At 50.8% G+C, this 26437-nt stretch overlaps 1 protein-coding gene across 2 annotated transcripts in view; it reads right to left on the bottom strand.

Moving 5' to 3' along the window:
• Positions 1–26437, bottom strand: part of LOC144791434 (erlin-2-B-like) — a 234193-nt gene that overhangs the window by 85831 nt on the left and 121925 nt on the right. For both annotated transcript variants that reach the window (XM_078666119.1, XM_078666118.1), the window contains exon 9: positions 24215–24306. In XM_078666119.1, coding sequence (XP_078522245.1) covers positions 24215–24306 — 92 coding nt within the window. The remainder of the gene's footprint in view (positions 1–24214; positions 24307–26437) is intronic.

Raw genomic sequence — 26437 nt, forward strand, 5'->3', positions numbered from 1 at the left:
CCATCACCGTTCTTTAGCCCACTCTGCCACCCCAGTTCAGACATGGCTATATGCAAATCAGTCTGACCCTGTGCCTCATGTGAACAGTCCAGCCCGATCTGCCAAGCCATGTCTTCCCTGGACCGGAATCAAGCTTCCCAGGACCGTTTTCTGGCATTACAGCCGTCTTCAGCCGGGGCTTGCTTGACTCCAGTGGAAAAGTGAGCAAGGAACTCACGTCTGAGCATACCCTGCCAACTTAGGTTTTTCATTATGCACAGTATCACATCAGGCGCAAATTATATTCTGCGCCAACCTCACCAGCATAAACACATTATGCAATCCACTCACAAGTCAAAACACATTAGACCCTAACCTCCTAAGCGTAACTCACATTAGGGGTATAAATCACAGAGAACATAGTCTCACTAGCATAAACCATAAAATGCAAACCAACCTCATAATCATAAAACACATTTAGAGGTATAACACAGGGTGCGTAATTGTACTACATACATTTCATTTCCTAGCACATCACATTAGGGCCTGGCACCCTATAAATCTAACAGTCCCCCCCCTGGCCATCTGAGAAAGGGGCTCAAATGCCCATTGTCCAAAGAGTCAGGGTGCGCTGCCAAAGCAGCGAAAGTCATGGATGCGCAATCTGCACAGGCCTAAACGATGCAGCTGGCACGAAGTGCTGCGCAGATGTGAAGGAAAATATGGGGGCAAAGGAGTGTGTCTCACTCCTACCTCAACATGTCCCCTAAAAGAAAGAGCTTAACGGTGCAGCTGCCCACTACTTGCTGGGCAGCTGGAAATATAGAAATGAGGCATGGGCTCTCCGGAGCCCTTGAAACAAATGTGCCCCCTTTGTTGGAGCCACATGGAGCTCTGCAAACCATTAGTCAATAGTTGGAGCCACCTAGGCTCTAAAAATAAGCATGCACCCAAGCACTGGGGCCCTCAGGGGAGCACGCGGGGCTCTGTAAATAAGGATGCCCAACCATTAATGCCCCCCAGCGTTGGAGCGGCCAGCTACCATCTGGGGTCGCTCTAAATGTGGAAATGGCCCAGTGCCTCGAAGGGCACCACATGGGGAAAGAACACGGGACCCTACGTCAGAGCCCACCTAGGGCTCTTAACCAAAACCGGCCCCCGTTGGAGCGACCTGCTGCCAGACGGGCCGCTCTGACTCTGTGCGCCACGGGCACCACAATGCCCAAGAGCCGTCACCCCCACGGAGCCCTACTCACCGGCTCTGGTCAGGGGAGGCTCCCTCTTTGCGTGTGCTCCTCTTCGCCCAGTCCCCCTCCTGGGACCCGGGACTTCTCAGGACTTCTCCTCCGGCACCGGGGCTCCCAGCCGTTCACGAGAGCCCCGCGAGGCCTTCTCTGTCTCTCTCCAGTCTCCTCAGCAGTGCGGGCAGGGCTCTCTCCATCTCACGGGAGCCCCGCTCTTCCACCAACCGTGGCTTCCTTGTGACTTCACTCAGGCCTCACGAGGCCACGTCCACGTCCCAACAAGGGTTGCCTGACTTCCGGGTTGCATTTGCAGCGGTCCGGCAATGTTTCAAAAGCGGCTCGTGCCGCGGCGGTGATTCTTTATCGGCAAAATGAAAGGTGGGCGCTCTCGCAACCAAAATCACCACGCCGGGTGGGCACCTGCCCCAAAACAAGTCCAAAGCAGCCATAATGCAATTAAAATCACTAAGCGGGGTAGGCAAACTCCTCGGCAGCATCACGGTGGAATCCCTCCAGTGGGGATTCCCTCCAACGGGGCAAACAGCATTGCGCTACACAGCCCACGCTCCTCCTCAGCTGGGCAATTAAAGGATAGTGCTTCCAGGCGCTAGATGAAGCCAAAGTCCTGGGGCAAGGAGAATAAAGCAAATGGTTGCAAAAGTCCTTTAGGCATCAAGGGGCAATGCAGGGCCCAGGGAGGCAAGCCCTCATGGCAGCCCCCCCGGGCCCCTGCAGCAGCACGCCCAAGCAGGAACAGCACCCAAGAACTGAACAATTTTATGGGGACACACCCCCTATATTTATATTAGACAAACCCTTTGTGTCCCGAGTTCGCACATACTAAACTCGCCCCTGCGCTCCTCTCATATCAGGAACTACCAGGGACACACATGTCCCCAATGCATTCCTATGGGAGGGCAGGCCAGTCTCACCACACATACACAGAAAGCGCACACACTTCACACTGGACCACAGTGCTAAAGTGCTCAGAGGCCTAAAATCACCAACACCAGGTTACAGAAACAAGCTAGGAGAACGCAAAAAAGTTTCGGGGTGAACCTGCTAAAAAGGCCAAGTCACATTCCATTTGGTGTGGGATGGCAGGTGCGATTTGTTTATTATTCATTTCGCGTGCTACTAACCCCAATTTCACACAGCTTTTTGATTATTTTGACGGTTCTATTGACAGGTCTCAAATGAGGAATAGGGGATTCACTGTGGTACTAGCTGGAGATTTCAATGCAAAGCTAGTTCGTAATTGCTCCATCTATGAAATCCTATTTATGGGAGGAGCACGGGGACTTACCCATCAGTTATTGTTCGTATTTCTATATTTCTAAGTTTGATCTGTTTAATGCTATGGAGCTCACATATGCTTCTCAACATCCCTTTCGTTTATGGGGATTGCCAGTCTGTGATTGATTATATATTTGTTTCTAGACACTTTGTGCCACAAATTATTGGAGAAGCAACGGAAGGAGTAGTTTCTGTCCTGTAACTCCAGTTCTGTAGTAGGGGTATCTCTGTTATAGTCATAATCTAGTGAATAGTCCCGCCCATGTGCGAGGACCCCGGCAATCAAAAATAATCTCTTAAGTTGTCAAAAAATTGCAGAACTGCAAAGACACTTAAGAGAAAATTTAAAGACAAATAATGCAGCCTATATCCACAGGCTACACTGTCCAGTACTTCAACTAGAAATTCCACCAAAAATCCACAAACAGCAAAGCCTGTCCAGATTTCCCTTGCTTTTACTGCAAAACCCCTCAGAAATGATAGAGAGGAAGGCCTGGACAGACAAGCCCCATAGGCTGCCATTATGTGGTTTAAATAGGATACTGTGCCTTTAAGAGAACCTTCCAGAACTTTCTCCCAGTATCCCAGAATGCCTAGCAGGTCCAACTTACTTTCAGTTCTTTTTGAAGGCGTAAGACGCCCGACCTGTCGCATTCCGTAAAGGAACATCTCTCTCCACCGGGAAGGCGGGAGGGCGCTTATGACTATAACAGAGATACCCCTACTACAGAACTGGAGTTACAGGACAGAAACTACTCCTTCTGTAGTAGGGGATCTCTGTGTATAGTCATAATCTAGTGAATAGAATGGTAAGCCCATCCCCACACCAAAGCGGCGGTGGAGAAAGAGAATTAACACCACTATTGTGCGAACAGATTTCGCAGCGAAGCCTGTCCAACCTGAGCATCTGCCCTGGCATCAGTGTCCAGGCAGTAATGCTTAGCAAAGGTATGAACCGACTTCCAAGTGGCCGCCTTGCAGATTTCTGCAATCGGAACATTACGGAGCAATGCTGTCGTGGCAGCTTTGCCCCTGGTGGAATGAGCCTTATGCTTACCTCCTAAGGTCTTATTAGCTTTTTGGTAACATAGCTGTATGCAGGACACAATCCACCTAGAGATAGACTGCTTAGAGGTCGCAAGACCCGTCCTGACTGATCCATAATTGACAAATAATTGGTCAGATCTACGAATATCTTTGGTCTTATCCAGATAAAACTTCAACACCCTTCTAACATCCAGGGAATGTAAAGACCTTTCCGCTGGAGATGAAGGATTCTGAAAAAACGTAGGCAAAGTTATGGTCTGGTTAACATGAAAATCAGAAATAACCTTGGGAAGAAATTTAGGGTGAGTACGCATAACAACCTTAGCAGCATGAAATACAGTATAAGGTTCTTGGCAACATAGCGCCTGAATTTCACTCACCCTGCGGGCCGATGTAATGGCCACGAGGAACGCCACCTTCCAGGACAGGTGCTGCAACGAAGCCTTATGAATAGGTTCAAAAGGCTCCTTCATCAATCTGGACAGCACCACATTCAATTCCCATGAAGGCGAAGGAAGCCTGACAGGAAGGAACACTTTCTTCAAGCCTTCCAAAAAATCTTTGATCACAGGAACCTGGAAGAAGGAAGTCTGTGAAGGGCATTTCCTGTAGGCAGTCAAAGCAGCAAGATGAACCTTAATAGAATGGACATTAAGGCCAGACTGCGCCAACTGTAGAAGATAAGGAAGGATGACATCTTCCTTGCACGTCGTCGGGTCATAGTTCTTGGACTTGCACCAGATACAAAACCTCTTCCACTTGTACGCATAAGAAGTCCTAGTGGAAGGTCTCTTAGACTCCTTCAGTATGTCCATACAATCTGCAGGAAGATTCAAATGGCCATATTGCACTATCTCAGGAGCCATGCTGCCAAACTCAAAGACGAGAGGTTGGGGTGCAACATCAGCCCCCCGAACTTCGTGAGAAGGTCCGGCCTGCACGGCAGCCGCATGTGAGGAAGGAGAGACCGGTGAAGCAGGTCCGTGAACCACCACTGTCTGGGCCATTCCGGGGCAATCAGTATCATCCGCGCCCTGGACTGGGACAGCTTGATGAGAACCGTCGGAATCAGGGGAATGGGTGGAAAAGCGTACAGAAAGCTGTTCGACCAGTTGATCCATAACGCATCCCCAGCGTCCCCGACTGGTAGTACCTGGAGGCGAAGTCTCGGCATTTGCTGTTTTCGGCGGTGGCGAACAGATCTATGTCTGGAGTCCCCCACCTTGCGAAGACTTCTCCTAGTACTTCGTCGTTTATGACCCATTCGTGGTTTTCCTGAATCAGTCTGCTCAGTGCGTCTGCCTGAACATTCTGCACACCTGGCAGATGTGTAGCCGTTATCGTCAGCCCTCGAGCCAGAAGCCAGTGCCAGATCGCCTGCGCCTCCTGCGACAGAGTGCGTGATCTCGAGCCTCCCTGCTTGTTGAGGTAATACATCGTGGTCGTATTGTCCGTCTGTACAAGCAGAGAGTCGGTCTGGAAGGACGGATGAAAGGCCTTCAGTGCCAAGTGAACAGCTCTGAGTTCCAGGAAATTGATATGGTACGTGGACTCCGTCGGGGACCACGTCCCTTGAATCTGTAGGTCTCCGGAGTGCGCTCCCCAGCCCTGGAGAGAAGCATCCGTCACGATCGTCTGAGTGGGAATGTCCTTGTGGAAGGGAACCCTCTGAGGAGATTCTCCGCGGAACACCACCACTTCAGAGACTGAATGGCATGCAGAGACAGTCGTACTTGTCGTCCCAAGATCCTTTCTTCTGATCCCACTGATCCTCCAAGCACTCCTGCAGCGGTCTCATGTGCAGCCGTGCATGTGGCGTCAAGAAGATACAAGAGGCCATCGATCCCAGTAGAGAAGACACCGTCCTCACCGTCGTGGATGGAGTGGTCATAAGAGCCTGAGCCTTCCGAAGGAGTGATAATCGTCGCTCCTCCGAAGGAGACACGCTTGCTGACAGCGTATTGATGGAGGCTCCCAAGTACTGAATGCACTGGACCGGAGTCGGGACAGACTTGGACATGTTGATGTGCAACCCCAATTTGTTCAATAGAACGCACGTCTTCTGGAAGTGAGCTTGCGCTTCCGCGAAGGAGGAGGCCTTGATCAACCAGTCGTCCAGGTAGACAAACACCTTGTTCTTCCTCAGGTGTGCAGCTACCACAGCCATGCACTTCGAGAACGTCCTCGGCGCAGACTTCAGTCCGAATGGCAGTACTGTGTATTGATAATGATTGGCGCCGACTCGGAACCGCAGGAACTTCCTGTGTTTGTGTGCAATGGGCACATGGAAGTACGCATCCTGGAGGTCTATGGCACACAGCCAGTCTCCCCGTTGCAGCTGAGGATAAATCTGATGCAACGACAGCATGCGAAATTTTTCTCTGCGAATCCATTTGTTTGCCTGTCGCAAATCCAGAATGGGCCTGAACTGGTTCTCGTCCTTTTTGCGAACCAGGAAGAACCAGGAGTACAGACCTCTTCCCCTTTGAGACAGAGGTACGTCTTCTATCGCCCTTTTCCTTAACAGGATATCGGCCTCCGCCTGGAGTTCTCGCAGTTGATACTGAGAGTCTACCGGAGGAATCGATGGAGGCGGGCTGGTGAACCGAAGACTGTATCCATTGCAAACAATATTCAGCACCCACTTGTCCTGAGTAATTTTTCTCCACTCTGCCAGAAAAGATTGAATGCTTCCCCCCCACCGGAGCGGGTAACAGTCGCAGGGGAAGTAAGTGCTCAGGGCCTAGACCCGGCCGGGCCTTTGGTCGCTGGTGTCGACTGATGGCCGCCTCTGCCTCTCTGGCGCTTTTGGAACGGTCTTCTGAACTGCTGCTGTTGTTGTTGCTGCTGTTGTTGTCCAGAAGACTGGCCACGTCCTCTGCCCTGGCCACCGAACCGCCGTTGGAACGGACGGTACGTTTTCTTTGTCTCCTTGGGTTTCTCCAAACCCACCGCTGTGAGAGTTTCGGCCTCCGCCTTCATGCGGGCCATCTCATCGTCAGCGTGCTTTCCAAATAGGGTCTCGCCAGAGAATGGAAGGTTGGCGACCCTTTGTTGAGCGTCCGGTTTCAGAGACGTGAGACGCAGCCATGCATGTCTCCGTTGGTTGATTCCGTGACAGAAACCATGTGCCGCCAGCAGGGAAGAGTCAGCTGCAGCGCTGATGACTTGGTTTGCCACCAACATCCCTTCATTCAGCACCTCCTGAAAGTCTTCCCGCTTGTCCCGCGGTAGAAGTTCCACAAATTGTTGAAGGGATTCCCAAAGGGCTCTGTCATACCGACCCAACAAGGCGGTGGCACTAGCAGCCTTCATTGAGGTCGCCGAGGTCCCACAAACTTTCCTCCCAGACGAATCCAACCACCTAGATTCCTTATCTGGTGGAACCGTGGAGGAAGGTGTGGTGGCGTGCTGTTTGCGCGCCGCCGTCACAATCACTGAATCCGGAGTGGGTTCCATCCTCAGAAAGGCCGGGTCCGAGTCCGGAGCCCGGTACTTCTTCTGCAGTCTAGAGGGTGCCGCCCTAGTCACCGCAGGGGTGAGGAAAAGGTCCGTGGCCGGTTCCTCCAGACCCGGCACCAGCGGCAACAGCGGTCGAGACAAGTGCTTCTGGTGTAGCGTCTCGAAGATGACTGAAGTCTTGGGAGTGGGCACCGTCAAGGTAATGCCCAAATTCGCTGCCCCACGTAACAGCACGTCCTGGAAGGACACCAGATCGTCAATCGGCGAAACCCTCGTATCCGGGGAATCCGACAAGGTCGGGGAGTAATCCCTGGTCCCCGAAGACCTGGTCTGTGAACGAGATCTACGCCTCCTGTGGCGCCGTCCGGATCGTGTGGAGGACCTATGGTGCGAACGTTCCCTCCTTCTGGAACGGGAGCGCGACCTCCCGGCACGTGGGCGCTCCACCGGCTTCCGTGGAGGCGTCTTCCGTGGCCTATCCCGGGGTTTCGGAGTCGGAGTCCCCTTGGGAGGTGTTGGAAGCAGAGGCAATGACACCGACCTCGGCGGCCTGACCGGAGGCCTCTCAGGCAAAGGCGCCGGACCATGAGGAGGAACCGGCGGCGGAGGTTGGCCTGCAGGCGGAAGTGGAGGAAGCGGAGGCAGAGGCAGATTAACCGGAGGAGCCTCCTTCGGCAGAGGTGGAGGAGTAGTAGGCCGTGGTGGTGTATATACCACCGAGTACACCGAGACCGGTGACTTCTTCGGGGGAGGGACCTGTGACCCAGACCCTCCAGAGCGTGAGCGACGTCTCCGACGTCCTTCACCGGATCCAGCGTGACTTTCTGCGCCAGAATCTCTCCTGCACCGCTTAGGGGAGGATGCGCCCCTCGAGGACGCTGATCTCTTCCTGCTCGACGGCGAGCGTTTTCCAGTCGTGGAAGTCGATCCCTCGACTTCGGCGTCGAACGCCGTCTCCTCGATGTCGAGTGCTTCTTCCTCGATGCCGATCGTCGTCCCCTCGACGACGAACGGTCAGACCTCGACGTCGAGCGTCGACTCTTCTTCCTCGTCGACCGTTTCCTCTTCGACGTCGAGGATCCCCTCGACGGCGATCTGGTCGACGGCGACCGGCGGTGTAGCTTCGACGGCGAGCGCCGGTGCCTCCTTCGACGACGGCGATGCCTCGACTCCGACGTCGACGACGCCGTCGGCGGAGATCTCGACGGCGGCCTTCCCAGGCCTCTCGACGTCGATCTTCCACGCTGTCTCGACCCGGAGCCCCGGGGAGAAGGGTGTCGAACACACCGTCGTCATCCCGCTCGACGTCGTCGTCGAAGCTATCGACGTCGACGGAGCCGGGACCTTTTGCTGGTCTTCCTGCCTCTGGGGAGCCCCCCAGAGGCCTCAGCAGGGGCAGAGGGAGCCTTCCCAGCCTGCCCAGACCCACCTGCAGCCGTCTCTCCTCTAGGCCTTGGAGCCTAATCTTCAGCCTGTCCCACAGAGTCCTTGTAGAAAAGGTCTGGCAGATGTCACAATCCTCAGGGACATGCTCTTCAGGGAGGCAAAGGATGCAGACGTCATGTGGATCCGACTTGGCCTTCTTCCTTCCACATGCTGGGCACTTGTCGAACAAAGCAGGCATTTTAGATCCCTAAAAGCCTGAACAAACACACAGAAGTGAAAAGGAAGCACCAAGAATCAAAGGAGAACACTTTTAGCCAAAAAAGTGAACAAAAAACTCCAATAAACCCTTGAACAAGGGAGAGCTCAATGCACAGGGTCCTGTAAGCAGGAGCCGGAAAAAAGAACTGAAAGTAAGTTGGACCTGCTAGGCATTCTGGGATACTGGGAGAAAGTTCTGGAAGGTTCTCTTAAAGGCACAGTATCCTATTTAAACCACATAATGGCAGCCTATGGGGCTTGTCTGTCCAGGCCTTCCTCTCTATCATTTCTGAGGGGTTTTGCAGTAAAAGCAAGGGAAATCTGGACAGGCTTTGCGGTTTGTGGATTTTTGGTGGAATTCATAGTTGAAGTACTGGACAGTGTAGCCTGTGGATATAGGCTGCATTATTTGTCTTTAAATTTTCTCTTAAGTGTCTTTGCAGTTCTGCAATTTTTTGACAACTTAAGAGATTATTTTTGATTGCCGGGGTCCTCGCACATGGGCGGGACTATTCACTAGATTATGACTATACACAGAGATCCCCTACTACAGAACAGTGTGTTTAGTGACCACAATTCATCAACTATTACAGTGGCAACCCCAGATGAGAAACAGGCTGCTTTGAAGAGAGATAGGGGTGATCTAGAGTTAAAAAATAACGGCAGAAGTATTGTTTGGAGGGGGATAAATATGGCAGGGACTCACAATATAAAAACAAAACTTATGGTGAAGTTGGTTTTTAAATTGCAGCTCTGAAAATGGCACTTTTAGAAAGTTGGTATTGTATTACTTACACCATTTGTTGCCCTCTGCCTGTCCCTTGAATACACATGGGTGACACCTGGTTTCCTGCATTCCCTCTAGACAGCCACACACAAAGGTTTGACTGAGTAGCCATCTGCATGTTATGGGGTCATCCAGAGGCAGGATGAGAGGGAGGAGCTCACACTTGCACCAGAATAGGACTGTGCCTGCACCCACACAATGGGATGCAAACCCCACAGTAGTGAGTCTATGGCCAGGGCCAGAAAAGCAGGGCCTTGTGCACTTCAAAGCATCTCTTTGAAGTCTTCGTACTTCAAAGGCCAAATTGGGTAGAAGTGCTGGACCTCTAACACCATGAATTCAGAACACTACTGGAACTAAGGACATTCTGCCAGGAAGAAAAGCTGCTGTAGGAGAGACTGCCACTTTGCCAACGGCTTTGCTGTGTTGGCCTGCTGCTTCTTGCCTGGGAGTGAGAAGGACTGGACCTGCTCTCTACATACTTGAACCAAAGGTTCTCCAAGGGCTTGCCTCCTGTTTTGAAGTCTCAGGCCCATCAAAGACTTCCCTCTACTCTGCTTCAGCTGCTGAACTCTGCCAACTCTAAGTCCTGCCTTGCCAAGAGGTGCCAATCTAGTCGAGTCTTAGAAGTGGGTTCTACAGCCGTTTTTCTACAAAAATCTGCACAGTGACGACTTTGCGCTGATCGGAACCAATTCAGTGCCCTTTGACGCCAATACAGTGCCAATTTGAGGACATCCCTGTGCAGCTCTACGGCGACATGGGACTCTACTGCGAGGCTCGATAACACAACCCCTAAATCGTAAGTGGTTTGACGCTGACATGGACCAGACTGTGAGGTTCCATTACGACGCATCATCTGCATCGTAAGGGGTTCATTGACGGCACGGGACCAAACTACAAGGCTGGACCCAGACACATCTCCCCGACTGCATGAATCGAAACAGACGCAACAAGTCTTTGATGCCGACACTTGATGTATCCAAGGTACTTTTTCAGTGGACCCAGAGTGGGTTCGATAGCCAGCCTGCCCTCCATTGCAGTCGGCCTCAACTTTTGATTTACCCCAGTCCAGCGCGACCTCAAGTAAACGTTAAGTGCTATTGGCCTTTAAGCACTATACTGCAGTTTATTCTTTAAAAACTCATATCTCAGGTTCTACTGATTGGGGTTTTTCCTTTTGGTCTTGTTTTACTCAGATACATATTCTCAATGTTTTTAAACTGGTCTGGAGTCTTTCTGTGGTGTTTTTACTGTCTTACAGTAATTTAAGTGTTGGACAAATACTTTACACATTGCCTCTTAAGTTGAGCCCGAGTACTCTGTGCCAAGCTACCAGAGGGTGAGCACATGTTAATTTAGGTTGTGTATCTGACTTACCCCTATTAGGATTGTGGTCCCTACTTGGACAGGGTGCAAACCTCTGCCAACTAGAGACCCAAATTCTAACACTGTTTAACACCCAATCTGGACTCTTTGCAGTAGGTTGTCTTGTATTAAAAGCTGAGCCGAGTCATCGGTGATCTTTAAATGAAACAAGCCAGACAACAGGTGGTTGGGTCACAATCTTGTGTTGGCAGTAGCTGCAGAAGACCTTGTGCCCAACTGCATCCGGCTCTTCAGGCCGACTCTAGGGATAATTTTGCAATTTCTAAGTATAGCAATTTTTACAAGTTAATTCTGAAGCAAAGGAAACTAGAACTTCAGTCTGACACCTGGGCTAATTTAGCTAATGCCTGTAAGATGAAAGATTCCAGCCTTTTTTTTGGCATACTGCAAATTATCTTAGATGGATGAAAGATTGTCAAAGTTCAATATATGTAAATATCAGCTGGTTAGCCATTTTAGCAAGATTTAGATTCCTGGCGTGTCTAATAATTTGGCCTGTGCATCACTTCCCTATTATTAGCTATTGAATATTGAATTTTGCCTGGTCAAAGTGACTGAGGCTATCATGTCAGCCACTCTAAAAGGTGCCTGGGCCTGACAGGGTCCCAATGGATCGATATAAATGTAAACTAGATCTTCAGCCCCCCCCCAACCCACCCACCCCCCCCCCCCCCCTTGTTATTAATTGTATTAACCAGGCTTGTAAAACTGGTTTGACGCAGTCTTGGAAAATAGCTGTCATAGTGCTCGTTTATAAAAAGGGTGAAGATGGACGATCCAAGGTGGTATAGGCCAATTTCCAACCTAGATTCTATGGTTAAGATCATAGGGAGCATCGTTCTTGAATGCTGATCACCTGGGTCGAGGACAAGAGTTCTTTGAAAATATACAGTATGGATTTCGAACTGATTTCTGGACTTTGGAACAATGTCTCAATCTAGATCTTGAGATCAGTAAATACACTATTGCCAAGCAGGGGTCTATTTTCTTAGCCTTTATGGCCCTCTCCTGCACATTTGATTGGGTGGTGAGGTCCCTTTTGTGGGCCAGGCTGGAGGCCATGGGGGTTGATAAGATCAATGGGATTACTAAGACTCTTGAATATGATATTTCAGCTGTTAGATATGAGAAAAAAGGGTAGTGCACTAACTTGTTCAGTTTAGGACGGGGATGCCGTTTGCCCCAATCCATCTTTTAAAGTCGAGCCTAAAGCCAGTGCGCATGCGCTGCGAGACTTGCTGCAGTGTAGTAGCAAATAGAAGCCCGCCCACTCTCTGCCCATATTTGCCATTTGCTTGCGTCAGTGTCTGTCCTAAATGCTGGCTTCTGATTCGTCATTAGGCTTGTTAGTCCCTAATTAGTACCGCCTCCTCTTCATCTGTACTCTTCCATGGCGACTAGGCCCTTTACTTCGGTAGTTGCAAGATAAGTCTTCTTTAGTCTTTCAGCACCATTTTCTTTAATAAGGCATGCTTTGGTGCCTTCTCCCACCCTCCAGTTGTATCAATTTGTATTGTAGCTGAACTTTTATAGCGCAAACTGTCACCCCAGGGGGATCCTGGCACTGCGAGTTACCATATGAACAAGTTACTTACCTTCGGTAACGATATATCTGTAAGAAACAGTAGTTAGTATTAGATTCCTTACCTTAGAATATCCCCAGGCGTCAGTCTGGATCCGGAAACTTTTGCGTAGCAGTACCCCTGCGCGTCGGTAGGCGTCGTCTGCAGGCGTCCACTGCGGCTCCGCGTCCGTCGTCGGCGTCGTGATGACGTCGCTGGAGTATATAGACGCCGCCTCCGCGCGCTGACTTCAGTTCTTTGCACACAGCTTTTCCGCGCCAGAACACGCAGAGCCATGTGAGAACCAACACTGGTGCCATTTGAAACTAGGGCCCTGAAAGGGATGTCCTTAACCCTAGGTATCAGTTCGCAGAACGGGGCGGATGGGTGGGGCGGTAAGGAATCTAATACTAACTACTGTTTCTTACAGATATATCGTTACCGAAGGTAAGTAACTTGTTCATCTGAAAGAAACAGGTTAGTATTAGATTCCTTACCTTAGAATAGATACTCCAGCAATACCAACCCCGGTGGTGGGTCTGCGAACCAATACAATCCTACACCAGAAAGTCCTGGAGGACCGAACGGCCAAAGAAGCCATCCCTCCGGACTTGACTGTCCAGGCAGTAGTGCCTCGCAAAGGTGTGCAGCGAGGCCCACGTAGCCGCCTGGCAAATGTCCTGCAAGGGGACTCCCCGGCCCAGGGCAGTAGTAGCCGCCGTGGCCCGAGTGGAATGGGCTCTCAGCCCAACAGGAGGCTCCTTCCGAGCCAAAGAGTAGCATGCTTTGATGCACAGGACGACCCACCGAGAGATGGTTCGTTTCTGTACCGCCCTTCCCTTCTTCTCACCCACGTAGCCAACAAACAGTTGGTCATCCACCCGGAACAGGAGTGTGCGATCCATATAAAATGAAAGCGCACGTTTTGGGTCCAGACGATGGAGCCACTCTTCATCTTTTGAAGGATGCGGAGGCGGGAAGAAGGAGGGTAAGGTGATGGACTGCCCGATGTGAAAAGCAGAAACTACTTTGGGCAGGAAAGAAGGTCTAGTTCTCAGAACCACCTTGTCTGGATGAATGGACATGAAAGGAGGTTTGACAGAAAGAGCCTGGAGCTCACTCTCTCCTGGCAGAGATGATGGCAACCAGGAAGGCCGTCTTTAAAGTCAGGAGACGGAGAGGACAGGAATGAAGCGGCTCAAAGGGAGCGCACATCAAGAAAGTCAGAACCAGGTTCAAGTCCCACTGAGGCATCACGAACGAACAGGTGGATACATGTGCGTGATGCCCTTCAAGAATCTCGTTACAATAGGGGACTTGAACAAAGATGGCTGATCAGGTAGCCTTAAGAAGGCGGAAAGGGCAGAAAGGTAGCCCTCGATAGTGCCCAGAGCAGAGCCCTGCTGGGCAAGAGAGAGAAGAAAGAGGAGAACCTCGGAGAGAGGGGATCACCAGCCTTTGCTGTGCACCATGCCACAAATCTGTTCCACCGGCAGGCGTATACAGACTTTGTGGAGGGACGCCTGGCTGCCAGAATCACATCACAGACTTCAGGAGGCAAGTCAAATGGCCTCAACTGTCGCCGCTCAATCTCCAAGCATGGAGGTGGAGACTGGACAGGTTCGGGTGGAGGACCGTCCCCTGCTGCTGCGACAGAAGGTCCTCCTGAAGGGGCAGGCGGATCGAGGGACCGACTGACATGCTGAGTAGCTCGGGATACCAGTACCTTCGAGCCCAGTCCGGAGCCACAAGGATAACTTGGGCCCGGTCGCGCCTGATTTTCTTCAGCACTCTGGGCAGAAGTGGTATAGGCGGAAAGGCGTACAACAGACCGCAACTCCACTCGCGCCGAAAGGCGTCGCCGAGCGAGTGCCGTCTTGGAAACTCCAACGCGCAGAACTGATGACATTGCGCGTTCTCTTCTGTGGCGAATAGATCTAACCAAGGCTCTCCCCATTGCAGAAAGAGGCCTTTCGCCACGTCCGAGTTCAGACGCCATTCGTGATCCACCGAGCACCGACGGCTGAGTTCGTCCGCCCTGGCGTTCAGAGAACCTGCCAGGTGTCGAACCGTCAGAGTCACGCCCTGACGTTCCAGCCATTGCCAGAGGCGCAGAGCCTCCTGACAAAGGGTCCACGACCCCACTCCGCCCTGCTTGTTGCAGTACCACATGGCGGTGGTGTTGTCCGTGAACACCTGCACCACACTCCCGTTGACAAAGGGGAGGAATGCCTTCAGTGCTAGGCGAATCGCCCGCAGCTCCAACATGTTGATATGTAGCCGGGACTCCGCCGGAGACCAGATGCCTCTGATCTCCGCCTCTCCCAAGTGGCCTCCCCAGCCCTGGAGGGACGCGTCCGTCACAACTACGTGCTCCGGTTGGGGAAGGGAGAGGGATCTGCCTCTGACCCAATCGCGGTCCGTAAGCCACCACTGCAACTGTCTCGCAGTGCCCTCCGAGATCAGGACATGGTCGGATAGGTTGCCTTGATGCTGGGCCCACTGAAACTTCAGGTCCCACTGCAGAGCCCGCATCCGCCACCTGGCGTGATGCACCAGAAGGATGCAGGAGGCCATCAGCCCCAGAAGCCGCAGCGTCAACCTGACCGAGACCCGGGACAACGGCTGAAAGATGGGAATCAAAGCCTGTATATCCAGGACCCGCCGTTCCGGAGGATAAACCCGAAACTGCGCCAAGTCGAGAACCGCTCCGATGAAAAGGAGCTTTTGAGAGGGACACAGGTGTGATTTCGGCACATTGATGGAAAACCCCAGCTCGTGCAGGAGGTCTGCCGTCATCTGAAGGTGGTGGACGACTGTCTGGGGCGAGCCCGCCTTCAACAACCAGTCGTCGAGGTAGGGGAAGACTGAAACCCCTAACCGGCGCAGATGAGCTGCGACCACCGCCATCACTTTCGTGAACACCCGTGGGGCGCTGGTAAGGCCGAAGGGGAGCACGATAAACTGAAAGTGCTCGTGGCCTACCGTGAACCGTAGGTAACGCCGGTGGGCCGGCAGGACGGGGATGTGAAAATACGCATCCTGCAAGTCCAACACTACCATCCAGTCTAGCGGGGCTAGAGCAGCCAAGACCTGAGCCAAAGTCAACATCTTGAACTTCTCCTTCCGGAGGAAGCCGTTGACGTTCCGTAGATCCCAGATAGGACGCAGGCCCCCCTTGTCCTTCTTGGGTACCAGAAAGTAGTGGGAATAGCAACCACACCCTACTTCTGGCCCAGGAACGCGCTCGATGGCCCCCTTGGCCAAGAGGGCCGTAACTTCCTCCTGCAGAAGTGTCAAGTGGTCCCCCGACACACGGTGGTTCTGCGGTGGCATGGCTGGAGGAGTGGTCTCGAAGGGGAGGGAGTAGCCCCTTCGGACGAGCTGCAGCACCCACCTGTCCGATGTGATAGTGCGCCAGCGGGAGTGGTGATGGCGAACCCTGCCACCCACTGGCGTCACATGGGCCTGAAAGCTCGGACTAGGAGGATTTGGAGGCTGCTGCGGGGGGGAGGTGTGGCCTGACCTCGCCGCTGTCCCCGACCGCCACCACGGCGGAATCCACGGCCGCCACAGCGTTGAGAAGTGTTCTGCGGTGCGTGGCTGGCAGCACGTGTGGGACCGCCCCTTCCTTGGCCACGAAAGGAGCGAAACGAACCCGTTTGCTGGCGCTGGGTCGAAAGACCCAAGGACTTGGCCGTGACCCTGGAGTCCTTGAAGCGCTCAAGCGCGTTGTCCGCTTTGTCGCCAAACAGGCGACTGCCATCGAACGGCATGTCCATCAAGGCATTTTGGACATCCGTCGAAAAATTGGCGGATCTCAGCCAGGCGTGGCGACGAATCGCCACCGTCGTGGACAGCGCTCTGCCCAGCGAGTCGGTCGTATCAAGACCACACCTGATGGAATACCTCGCCGCGTCTCGGCCTTCAACCATAGCCTGGCCGAGCTTGTCCCGTACCTCCTGCGGGCATTGCGGCAGACACTCCGCGACCGTATCCCACAGAGAGTGGGTGTAGCGGCCCAAGAGGCATGCGGTGTTGCAAGACCGCAGTCCCAGACTCAGGGACGAGAAGACCTTTTTGCCATACTGGTCGTACCTCTTAGATTCCCGGTCGGGCGGGGCCGACGGGAACGCGGATTGGGAAGTTGAGGCCTGGATCACCAGACTCTCAGGGGTGGGATGGGTGGACAGGAACTTAGGGTCGTCCGAACACGGACGGTGGCGCCTGGCAACGTTCCTATCAACAGGCGAACCTGAAGCGGGCCTGGACCACGTGCCCAAAAGAACGTCCGTCAAGGCTTCATTGAACGGCAGCAGAGGCTCCTGTGGGCATGACTGCGGTTTGAAGACCTCGGTGAGGATGTTAGGCTTCACTTTTGCGACGGGGAGCTCAAGGCTCAAGGCCTTGGCAGCCCTCATCAACACCACAGAATAAGCCGCCCCAGCCTCCGACGCCACAGTGGGAGGCGAGACAAAACCAGGGTTAGGAGATTCGTCCAGACCACTGGCATCACCCAAGTCACCTGTCCAGTCCACGTCGTACTGACACTCGCGTGACAGAGGGTCCTCCGACCCCTCCCAACCCTCTCCATAATCTTCATCATCACCATATACAGATTCAACGATGTAGACCGGCTCCTCGGGGTCAATGGGCCCCATCGGCGCCGGACTCGGCGTCGGACGACGCCGGTCCGACTCCGTGTCCGGAATTGGAGAGGGAATGGGGGTGGCGCCGCCCGGAGCCGGCGCCGGAACCCCGACGCCGGCCGGAACCGGCGTCGGAGTCACGGCGCCGCGCGGAGGCGGCACCACGGGTTGCCCCGATGGAATCGGTGCCGGAGAGGCCGGTTGACCAGCCGGCGTCGACCCTGAAGGGCCCAGCGGCGCCTGGGCCGGAGCCGCCGGCGGCGTCGGGGCCGGAGCACCCGAACCGCTCGGGCCCCCGGACGGGACCACCGGGCCCGCAGGCGCCCTAGGCCCCGCCGGAGGAGACAGCGCCCTCATGGCCATGAGGAACTCCTCTACCTCCTCCCGCGACGCGCCTTGCCCAGGGACCGGCGGGTATGGAGCAGGCAGCATCGGCGACCCACGCGGAGCCGCGGGGGTGGGGCCACCCGAACCCCCGGCCGCATCGCGCGAGCGTCGAGGAAGAGTCGGGGGTGCGATGACGACGCCCCGACTTCTTGTTTCGCTTACCTGAGGAAACAGAGGAATGGTGACGACTTCCGGAGCACTCGTGGCGGCTCCGCGACCGTTCTCTCGACCGCTCCCTCGACCTCCGGCCGGACCGGGACCGCTCCCGACGCGGGGCCGACATCCGGAGCTCGAGTAGCTTGCGGGACCGCTCCCGCCTAGCCATACCCGTCAAGGCCCGGCAGTCGACGCAGGACTCCACGTCGTGGTCGGCGCCCAGGCACCGGAGGCAGAGTCGATGGTGGTCGGTGACCGACATCAGGCGGTCGCACCCGTCACAATTTTTAAAACCGGGCATCCTACCGGCACCTAAAGAGTTAGAGTAATCAAAAAACTTGGTCAAAAGACCGGAGTACTGCTCTTCGGATCTGCGCTAACTGGCGCGGAAAAAAGAAGAACTGACGTCAGCGCGCGGAGGCGGCGTCTATATACTCCAGCGACGTCATCACGGCGCACGACGCCGACGACGGACGCGGAGCCGCAGGGGACGCCTGCAGACGACGCCTACCGACGCGCAGGGGTACTGCTACGCAAAAGTTTCCGGATCCAGACTGACGCCTGGGGATATTCTAAGGTAAGGAATCTAATACTAACCTGTTTCTTTCAGATTGTCAATGTACATATAGGCGATCTACCCCAGAGAACAGATTGTGAGACAGGTCTTACTCCACCCTCTGAAATAACCAAGTCTTTAGCCTCTTCCTGAATTGAAACAAGGTTTGCGTTATCGTTCCTTAACCATGAGGCTGCCGCGCCAAAGGCTCTGCCACCATTCAGAGTTTTTTTAAATCTCGTAATATTCACCAAATTAGCAGTTGATGGACGGAGGTTTCTCGTGGGAACATAGAGTAAATGTTTTCTGAAAGGGTTTCAAGCCCATTCCATGTACTGCTCTAAACACAATAAAGAGGGATTTAAATTGTATTTTCTAACAAATTGGTAGCCAATGTAGGTCCCTCAGAGCCAGTTATGTTGAAGATCTGCGCAGCTTGTTTAAAGCTAGTTTAGCTGCTATTGTCTGAATCTGTTGTATCTTCAGTAACACTGAATTTGGTGCACCCAGGTACAATGATTTGCAATAATCCACTCAGAATTACGCTCCTCACCACTTGTGACCTGGTGGTAACAGGCAGCAGCTGAAGGATCTTTTGTAGGGCTCTAATCAGAGAGAAACAAGTACCAACTGTTTTATTAACTTGTGAGTCTAGCTGAAGATTATCATCCAGCATAACCCCAAGTTAGGTACTGTTGTAGCTGGAGTTAATGGTTTATCTGTGGGGGTAAGTCGGAATTCAGTAGGGAAGGGGCGAGCAATTTTATTCGTGGAGCAATGTAAGATTTCCGGTTTGTCCCCATTAAATTGTAGAGAGTTATTTTTTTGGCAGTTTGTGTTGTTTTGCATGCACTCCTGGAATTTATCTAGAGAAACTACCTGGTCTCCTAGTGTGAAGATCAGTTACGTATAATTTGCATAGTTGACTAATTCAATGTCAAAGGACTTAATATTGGGGATGAGTGGGCGCAGCTAAGTATTAAATAGGATCGGACTTATTGCTGAACCCTGCGGCACCCCGTGGCAAACAAGGTCTTTGGAGATGTGAAAGGTGGAATTGTCACCACCTGTTGCCTGACCCGTCAGATAGGAGCGAAGCCATTTCAGTGCCAGACCCTTCACTCCGATATTCTCGAGTCTTTTCAGTAAAATACTGTGGTTCACCGCATCAAATGCAGCAGACATATCTTATAGTACCAGTATGGTTATCGGCCCGCATTCCCAGGTTATCTGTCACTAGGGCGGTTTCAGTTCCGTGCCCAGGACGAAACTGAAATTGAGTCTCATCTAGCAGATGATTTTCTTTTAGAAAGTAGGAGAGAGTTTTACTGACTGTTCACTCCAGAATTCTTACAGGACAGGGCAGCAGAGAGATAGGCCTAAAATTGGATGGGCAAAGAGGATCAAGAGTGAGTTTCTTGAGCAACGGAGTCACCATTGCCTACTTCCAGCCTTCTGGAAGGGTTCCTTTGTTCAGTAATTGGCAGCATGTATGCCACAACTGAGGAAATAGTTCTACATTGAAATCTTTCCATATCCTCTGCGGAAGAGGATCCAGTGGCGAGCCGGAGGACACACTCAGGGCTAGTTAATCAAACATTTCCTCAGTGGGAGTTTGGAAACACTCTAACACTGCTTGTTTATCACGGTTTATTGCCTCTTTCTGTTGCTCTACCGCGGTTGTTAATAGATCATTTTCAGCATCCATGCTAGTTTTGTTGTTTGAATTAAGACCATCAATAATTTTGTTGATCTTCTCATCAAAATAGACAGTAAGATTGTCAAAAAGCTTTTGTGTTGCCCTAATCTTATTATTCACACAAGCCGGATTAGATAGGTCCTTCACTATGTTAGAGTTCTCGCGATATTAGGAGCCTGCAAGATGGTTTTAGCATAGTGTTCAGCTTTTGCCCTAGCAATCGCTTTTTTATATGAGACAAGTTGTATTTTCAGAGCTTTTTTGTCTGAGTCGGCATAGTTTCCTCCATTTTCTTTCAGCCTGTTTGCAGTTTTTTTCATGCAGTGGTCGTGCCTTCTCCCCCCCCACCCTCCTTCCCATTGTCTGTAGCTTCTTTTGCCCTCTCTCCCGTTGTCTGTGCCTTCTACTCGCCCCCCTGCCTTCCCTCCCGTTGTCCAGGATGCCAACCAGCTGCAATGCAATAGGTCTCGCATAAATTGGAGACCTATTGCATTGCAATGCTAGTTATAGCTATAATTAAATTACCGCAGGGAAGCAAAGTGATTGTGCTTTCATTTTTATTACTACGCGTATCCTTCTTCAGCAGTGACCCACCTGATATAGGGTTGTGTGGGTCCACTAACTCCCATGTGGGCAGCTGTGTGAGGCGGTACTGTGTGCACAATTTGGCCGGCAATTGAAGTGCGCTTTTATGGCAACTCTGATTAAGGCCGCATGAAAACACTGCATTTACTAAGAGAGGGTGCACATTTAGCAGCTGCTGTGTAGGCTTGTCAGGTGAGTGATTTGATGTGTCATAGCACAGACCTATGCTCTCGGGTGGGGGGGGCAGTGCGAAGAGCTCTGAAAATGCATCTATGCCAAACCCACTCTACACAGGCTTGATTACTATGTATTTAGCAGCTGATGCCGTGGCCAATTCCCTCCCTCTGCGCTGACTGCATTTCTTGGAAAAGCCGCCATGTCAATGTGTAAGCACGTAAGGCATGCCCTGCCTACCGCCAGAGGTCATGCCTGGGGCATGCCATGCCCAGTCTATGCAAGGTTCGTGCACCAACTCATTCAATGCTGCGTTTCCGCAATCTGTTTAGGGCTAACAAGAGCATTGCCTTTTAATAATCAATGCTCAAAACACCATTGGAGAGATTGTTAGCCTTGGAGCTCAGCATTGGTTATTATTTGTTTTAACTTCTCGAGCCCATGTTGAAAGTTTTTAGCTCCAGTAATTAAAAAGCAGTCTTTAGCCAAGATTTCACAGTGGTAGCACGATTTAATCTTTGAATACACAATGGAGCGTTTTTGTCTCACTTTTTGAGAAATGGGGAGATTTTAGCACAGTTAATGGTTTTGCTATATACCATGCTTTACATGGGTGGACACGGAGTACCTGCACAACTTCGGTTTGAAAGGGAGACTACACTCCTGCAGTATTTTTAGTGACAAAGAACTAAAACTTCTCATTTGCAAACAGGTGTTCCGTGATAATGGAGTACCGCACTTCTAAATTTCCATTTCAATCGCTGCTTATATTCGTAGAGTAGTAATCCCTTGTATAACAGTTTTTATCCTGTATGCTCCAAACCAGTTTTAGCTCCTGATAGAAACTTTCAAGCCGCCCTTAACGTTGCAGTTCTGGAGTGTGTAGTGGCGGTACTTCCAATGCATAATTTTTAGTCCCCCGTATTCATGAAGCAGACTTATTAGTTATGGCGTACCCAAGTACAGAGGCTTTGTTGAGTTTACGCCTGGGATCCCAAATGCAGAATTTGCAGGCTTGGTACCCGTGGTGCACTGTTTAATCCTGGTATCCCCAATGATAAATGCATAGTCCCTACAGCAGAGAGGCAGAGTTTTATTGTGAACTTCAAATCCAGCTATTCCAGATTTAAGTGTTTATCCCCATTATCAACAATACTGTGTTTACTCATTTTAACTTAATGCAGAATTCGTTTTTAGTTTTTCTACACACCCTATTTGTTGTTCTGGTAACCCCCTGTGGCCAATTTTATTGTCTCACTCCCCCAATAAAGTTTTTATTATTATTATTTGTATTAATATTTTGGACCCCAATCTCTCAACCTTCCCCTCTGTATTTCCTCCTCACTTTGTCCACTCCATTCCAAACAAAAACATATCGATAAACATATTTTCATTTACAGTGCCAATAGCTCTAACTCTCGCAAATACGATACCTATTGCATTGCAAATGCTTGTTATTATATGTTATGGTTATGGTGTTGGAGGAGGCTTGGATGGCTAAGGGTGTGGATGCCACAGCCATAAAAACAGCAGGGGCTCAAAATCTTCATAGAGAGCTACGTTGAATGTATGTCTACTATGAAGCAGGAGTTTGATGCAAATAAAACCTTTGTAATGGCAAACGGACCAGGGAGTGCTAAAATTAAGCAATTATCTATAGGTCAGAACCCCACCTCAAGAGTCAGAGTTCTCTTAGCGAGGGGTCAGTTTTGATTCATTGGGATCTTGGTCCCAAAGCATTTTTAAAGTCTAGGAAATGTTTTGTGCTCAGGGATGGTTTACAGACAGTTTAGCCTCTAGTATTGGTAAGAAGCTTTGTCACTTTCCTAAAAGATGTATTGGAGGAGGTGTATCCCGGTTTTAACGTATGGGTCCGGCTTATGGCGATATAAAAAGGCTCCAAGGCATTAGGTCGATGAGAATAGAGTCTGCAGAAGATTACTTGGTCTCCTGCCCAGCTCCCTGCCGGCCTACGACAGACCCAGGACCTGCTGGCCTTCAGAAGACTTCTCAAGACCTGGCTTTTCGATCAGTAGCAGCTTTCGTCCCCCCCCCCCCACTCCTCCCCCCCCCCCCCAAGCGCCTTGAGAACCTCACGGGTGTGTAGCGCGCTCTACAAATGTAATGATTGATTGATTGATTGATCGATATAACGGATGATGAATTAGTGCTTGAGAATGTTGAAGATCTTACAAATCTCACCTGTTTGATGTTGTGGTGCTCTGTCTGGTGCAATCCTTTGTCAGTGCTTAGTAGTGAAATCATTGAAAATTGCTTATACTACGCCAGGATGTATCTTATTTCTTGGCTAGAATATATCAGGACAACATGCATCACCTTGAGCAAACCATCTATTTTCTCCAAACCGGCTAGCCTGTTCAAAGACGAAAGACTGTGGGTAAAAAAGTATGTTTGGCCTTAAGGCAGTGGGAGTCACAAGAGTTAGTAAAAGCTAAAAATAAGGTATATATTCGGATTCAAACCTCCCCTGGGGTAGAGCCTTATTTAGATTTCATATCACACTCCTGGGACAGGTCCCTTTTCTTACTAGATTGCCATTAGGAATTATTAGATGGCAGCAATATTTTCCCCTTGGGCAGTTTGGTAGTGCGTTGATTATTCTTTGTCCATGGGATGAAAGCTCACTGCTAAGCCTGCTTAACTTGAGTTATTTTTTGTGGATTTTATTCATGTTTAACCAAGCGTAAATCCTGTTTTAATAGGGTTAGGGTTTGATGAGTGTAAGTTGCCTTACTATATTCTGTTTCTCAAAAGTGCTTTACATGTAAGGAATGAATTTGCTTTTTAGCTGTGATAGATCAATGACTCAATTAACCCCTACCGCGCTACCGCGTTTTCTCGCTGTGCGCGGGGATTTCAAAAATGGCTTGATCGTGACAAAGTCAGCTCGTCATCCGCGCAGCGCAGGTAACGCTGATGACGAGCTGGCTTTGTCATCAGCGCCGAAGGGGTTAACTCAATTTTAGGTAGTTGGAGCTTTGAATGATTCGGATTGTTAATGCAAGAAATTAAATGGCTTTTTTTTTTAACAGTGCTAGAACGAACTCAATGTTTATGCATTTGGAGAGGTGTGTGTTCTTGATTTTTTAACAAGTACACGGTCTTAATATATGTTTTTTTAACTGAATACTTATATGATCATTGTATATAAAGTTTCAATAAAGCTTATGGAATCGAAAAGAATGGAAAATAAACTGGTTTATCAAGAAAGAAACATCATTAGTCTTTATGCCCTAGTCTCGAGGCTGGCTTCCACAAGTGATTCATTCATTTACAATTTTAACTCCACTACTCCTGGGGAGAAGTGTTGTGAACACAATCTTATTGTGCTACAGAAGGGAGCTATGGGCGAGCTACGGTTCTCAACTTCGGTGTGAAAATTAGTATCAGCTCGTTACTCCCCATGTAACATTGACATGTTTATTGACCATTCTCACAATTACGTCATCACTAAGTCTACTGCCCAGTTTCCTCATGGGTGTAAGACTGGTTGACCCAGACACACAACAAAAATCACAAAACACATACAACAAAACAGACACACACAAACATGCACGCGCAATCATAAGATACACACCAATAAGAGCCTTTTTTCTTTCAGTCTCTGCTTCTTTCTCCACCACCTTCTGCTTCTGAGCTGCAATAAGTAGTTTGGTCTTCTCGCTCTCCCTTAAGGAAGGAAATAAACAATAAATTAGGTGACGCTATCCTAAAGTATAACAACCACTTTCAGGGGTTCTGCAGTTTCTCATCATGTTATCACTTTAAAAGCAGTTATGCTTTGCCTGGGAGCAGGGCTACAGGTCGGATTTATTATGAAAAGTTACCACAAAGTCAGTAAGCCTGACTTATTCATTGGGGTAATCAACAGGCCTTTAAGGGTGGATTATTAATGCACAACGTAAAAAAAGGTAGATCGATATATAGTTACAAAATAATCTCAGTTTTTGGCTGCTTTATTCCTTGCTAGACCGTGCTATGCGAGTAGAATTGTCTGCTAGGCTGTTAATAAATACATTTATTAAAACTACTTACTTACAAATACATACAGATTTTAGATCAGCCCTAGTCTGCCATTGCTGGTAGTTTCATTCACATTCTGCTTCTGCTTACGACTGCAACAAGAATGAGGCAATGTGTCAGCCATGTCAGAAACTGGGCTCCACTGCATTTGGAGTGACAGCATTTGCCTAATCGTATGCGAATCCATCTGAAAAGGAGTGCACTTCCGTGCCACAGTTGGTGAGCCAGTCCTTTAGTTTTCCATTTTCACCTTTTATTGGTCACTTTAGTTAATTTCTTTCTATCTCCTTTTTTTATATAGAAGAGTGGCAGAAAAAAATCTGTGAAGATTCACCGAGTATCTAAACTCACTAGTGACTTAAGAACTTTAATTTAGAACCCAGACCTACTGGCATTGCCAATGCTTGTTTGATATATGGAGCATCAAAGGCAATGATCACCAAATCCTTTTGAATAGTGAGGGAACGAGGAGACGTCTGGCACAACACTAACCCACAGTCTGCTCCAGGTGATCCCAGGAATGAAAGAAGGGTGCAGTTACTTTGTTATAGACAGTGGTTAACAATGACACCTGCAGGTACTGGAAGTGAACGAGAGGGAAATAAAGCAATGCGACCAATATTCACACATCTTTATTCACGCAAAGGAGTGGAGCTTGCCTGAGTTTAAGATGGCCACATCTTGAACGCACTCCGTAAGCCATAATCAATATCCTTAAAAGGTATCCTTATCCCAATGCAACAATCGACTTGAAGTGCCGGAGTTGTGAAGCCCAGCTGAACAGCTGATGATCAACACCCTTTATAGTGTAAACTGACGCCCGGAGACGATCAGAGGCAACGAGGAAGCAAGCGGCCTTCCGGCCCTGGGTGCCTTGCCCAGCAGCGGGATTGCCGAGGCGGCTGATGTTACCAGTTGCCCTGAGCGTATTGCCTGTATGCTTTTGAGGGAGACAGCCCTCGATTAACTGCCCGGCCTGTCTGCACAGCCGTCGCCCGCATCCGCTGAGTCAAAGCTGGTACTGGGCAGTGTGGCTTAGCGGGAGCGCTGCCGTTGGGCCTACAGGGCTGTGGCGGGCCCATTATATACAGGTGCTGACTGGAGTCCGGGATGTGCTAGTCAGACCCGTACACTTACCTAAGTGCGTGGGGGATGCCGCTTGCCTGCCCCGGTGGAGACTCCCCGGGTGACGGGGCGGGACCGGAGCTGATCCCGAACGCGTCGAGAGGACCCGGACACAGTAAAAGTGAGAGGGGGCGGGCTCTCAACCAGCCTTCCCCTCTGTCCTGCCACCACCGAACCATCCATATTAAACTGTGGCTGCGACGGGGTGCAGCCTGAAGTGAGCAGAGAGCTTGAGCGCCCTGCGCCAAAGACGCCTGGGGGCTGCCCAAGGTCAGGAGATGTGCAACCAGAGCCTGCCTCCCCGCCCAAGCATATATTAGCGCTAGCACGCCTGAATCTGCCGCAACTGGCCTGCTGTCGGCTAGAGAAGCACGGTGGAACTGCCATATCTCCCCCACTATCAACTATAAGCCTCCTACAGGGCAAATCGTGCCCTGCTGGTATAGAGAGCTCATGGTCCTTGGGAGCAGGTGGGGAGTGACTGAGGACAGGAGCGTACGTGAACTCCGATTAAGCGGCCTTGCGGATCCCCATAGATGTGGTTAACTGGCCCGGTTACCTATTTGATGCACTGAGCCTGGTACAGTACTCATACCTAGCCAGCAGAACTGCCGTAAGCTTGCAATACAGGCATACATGGAACGCGCTTGTT

This window comes from Lissotriton helveticus, chromosome 11 (genome assembly GCF_964261635.1).
Source record: "Lissotriton helveticus chromosome 11, aLisHel1.1, whole genome shotgun sequence".
NCBI lineage: Eukaryota > Metazoa > Chordata > Amphibia > Caudata > Salamandridae > Lissotriton > Lissotriton helveticus.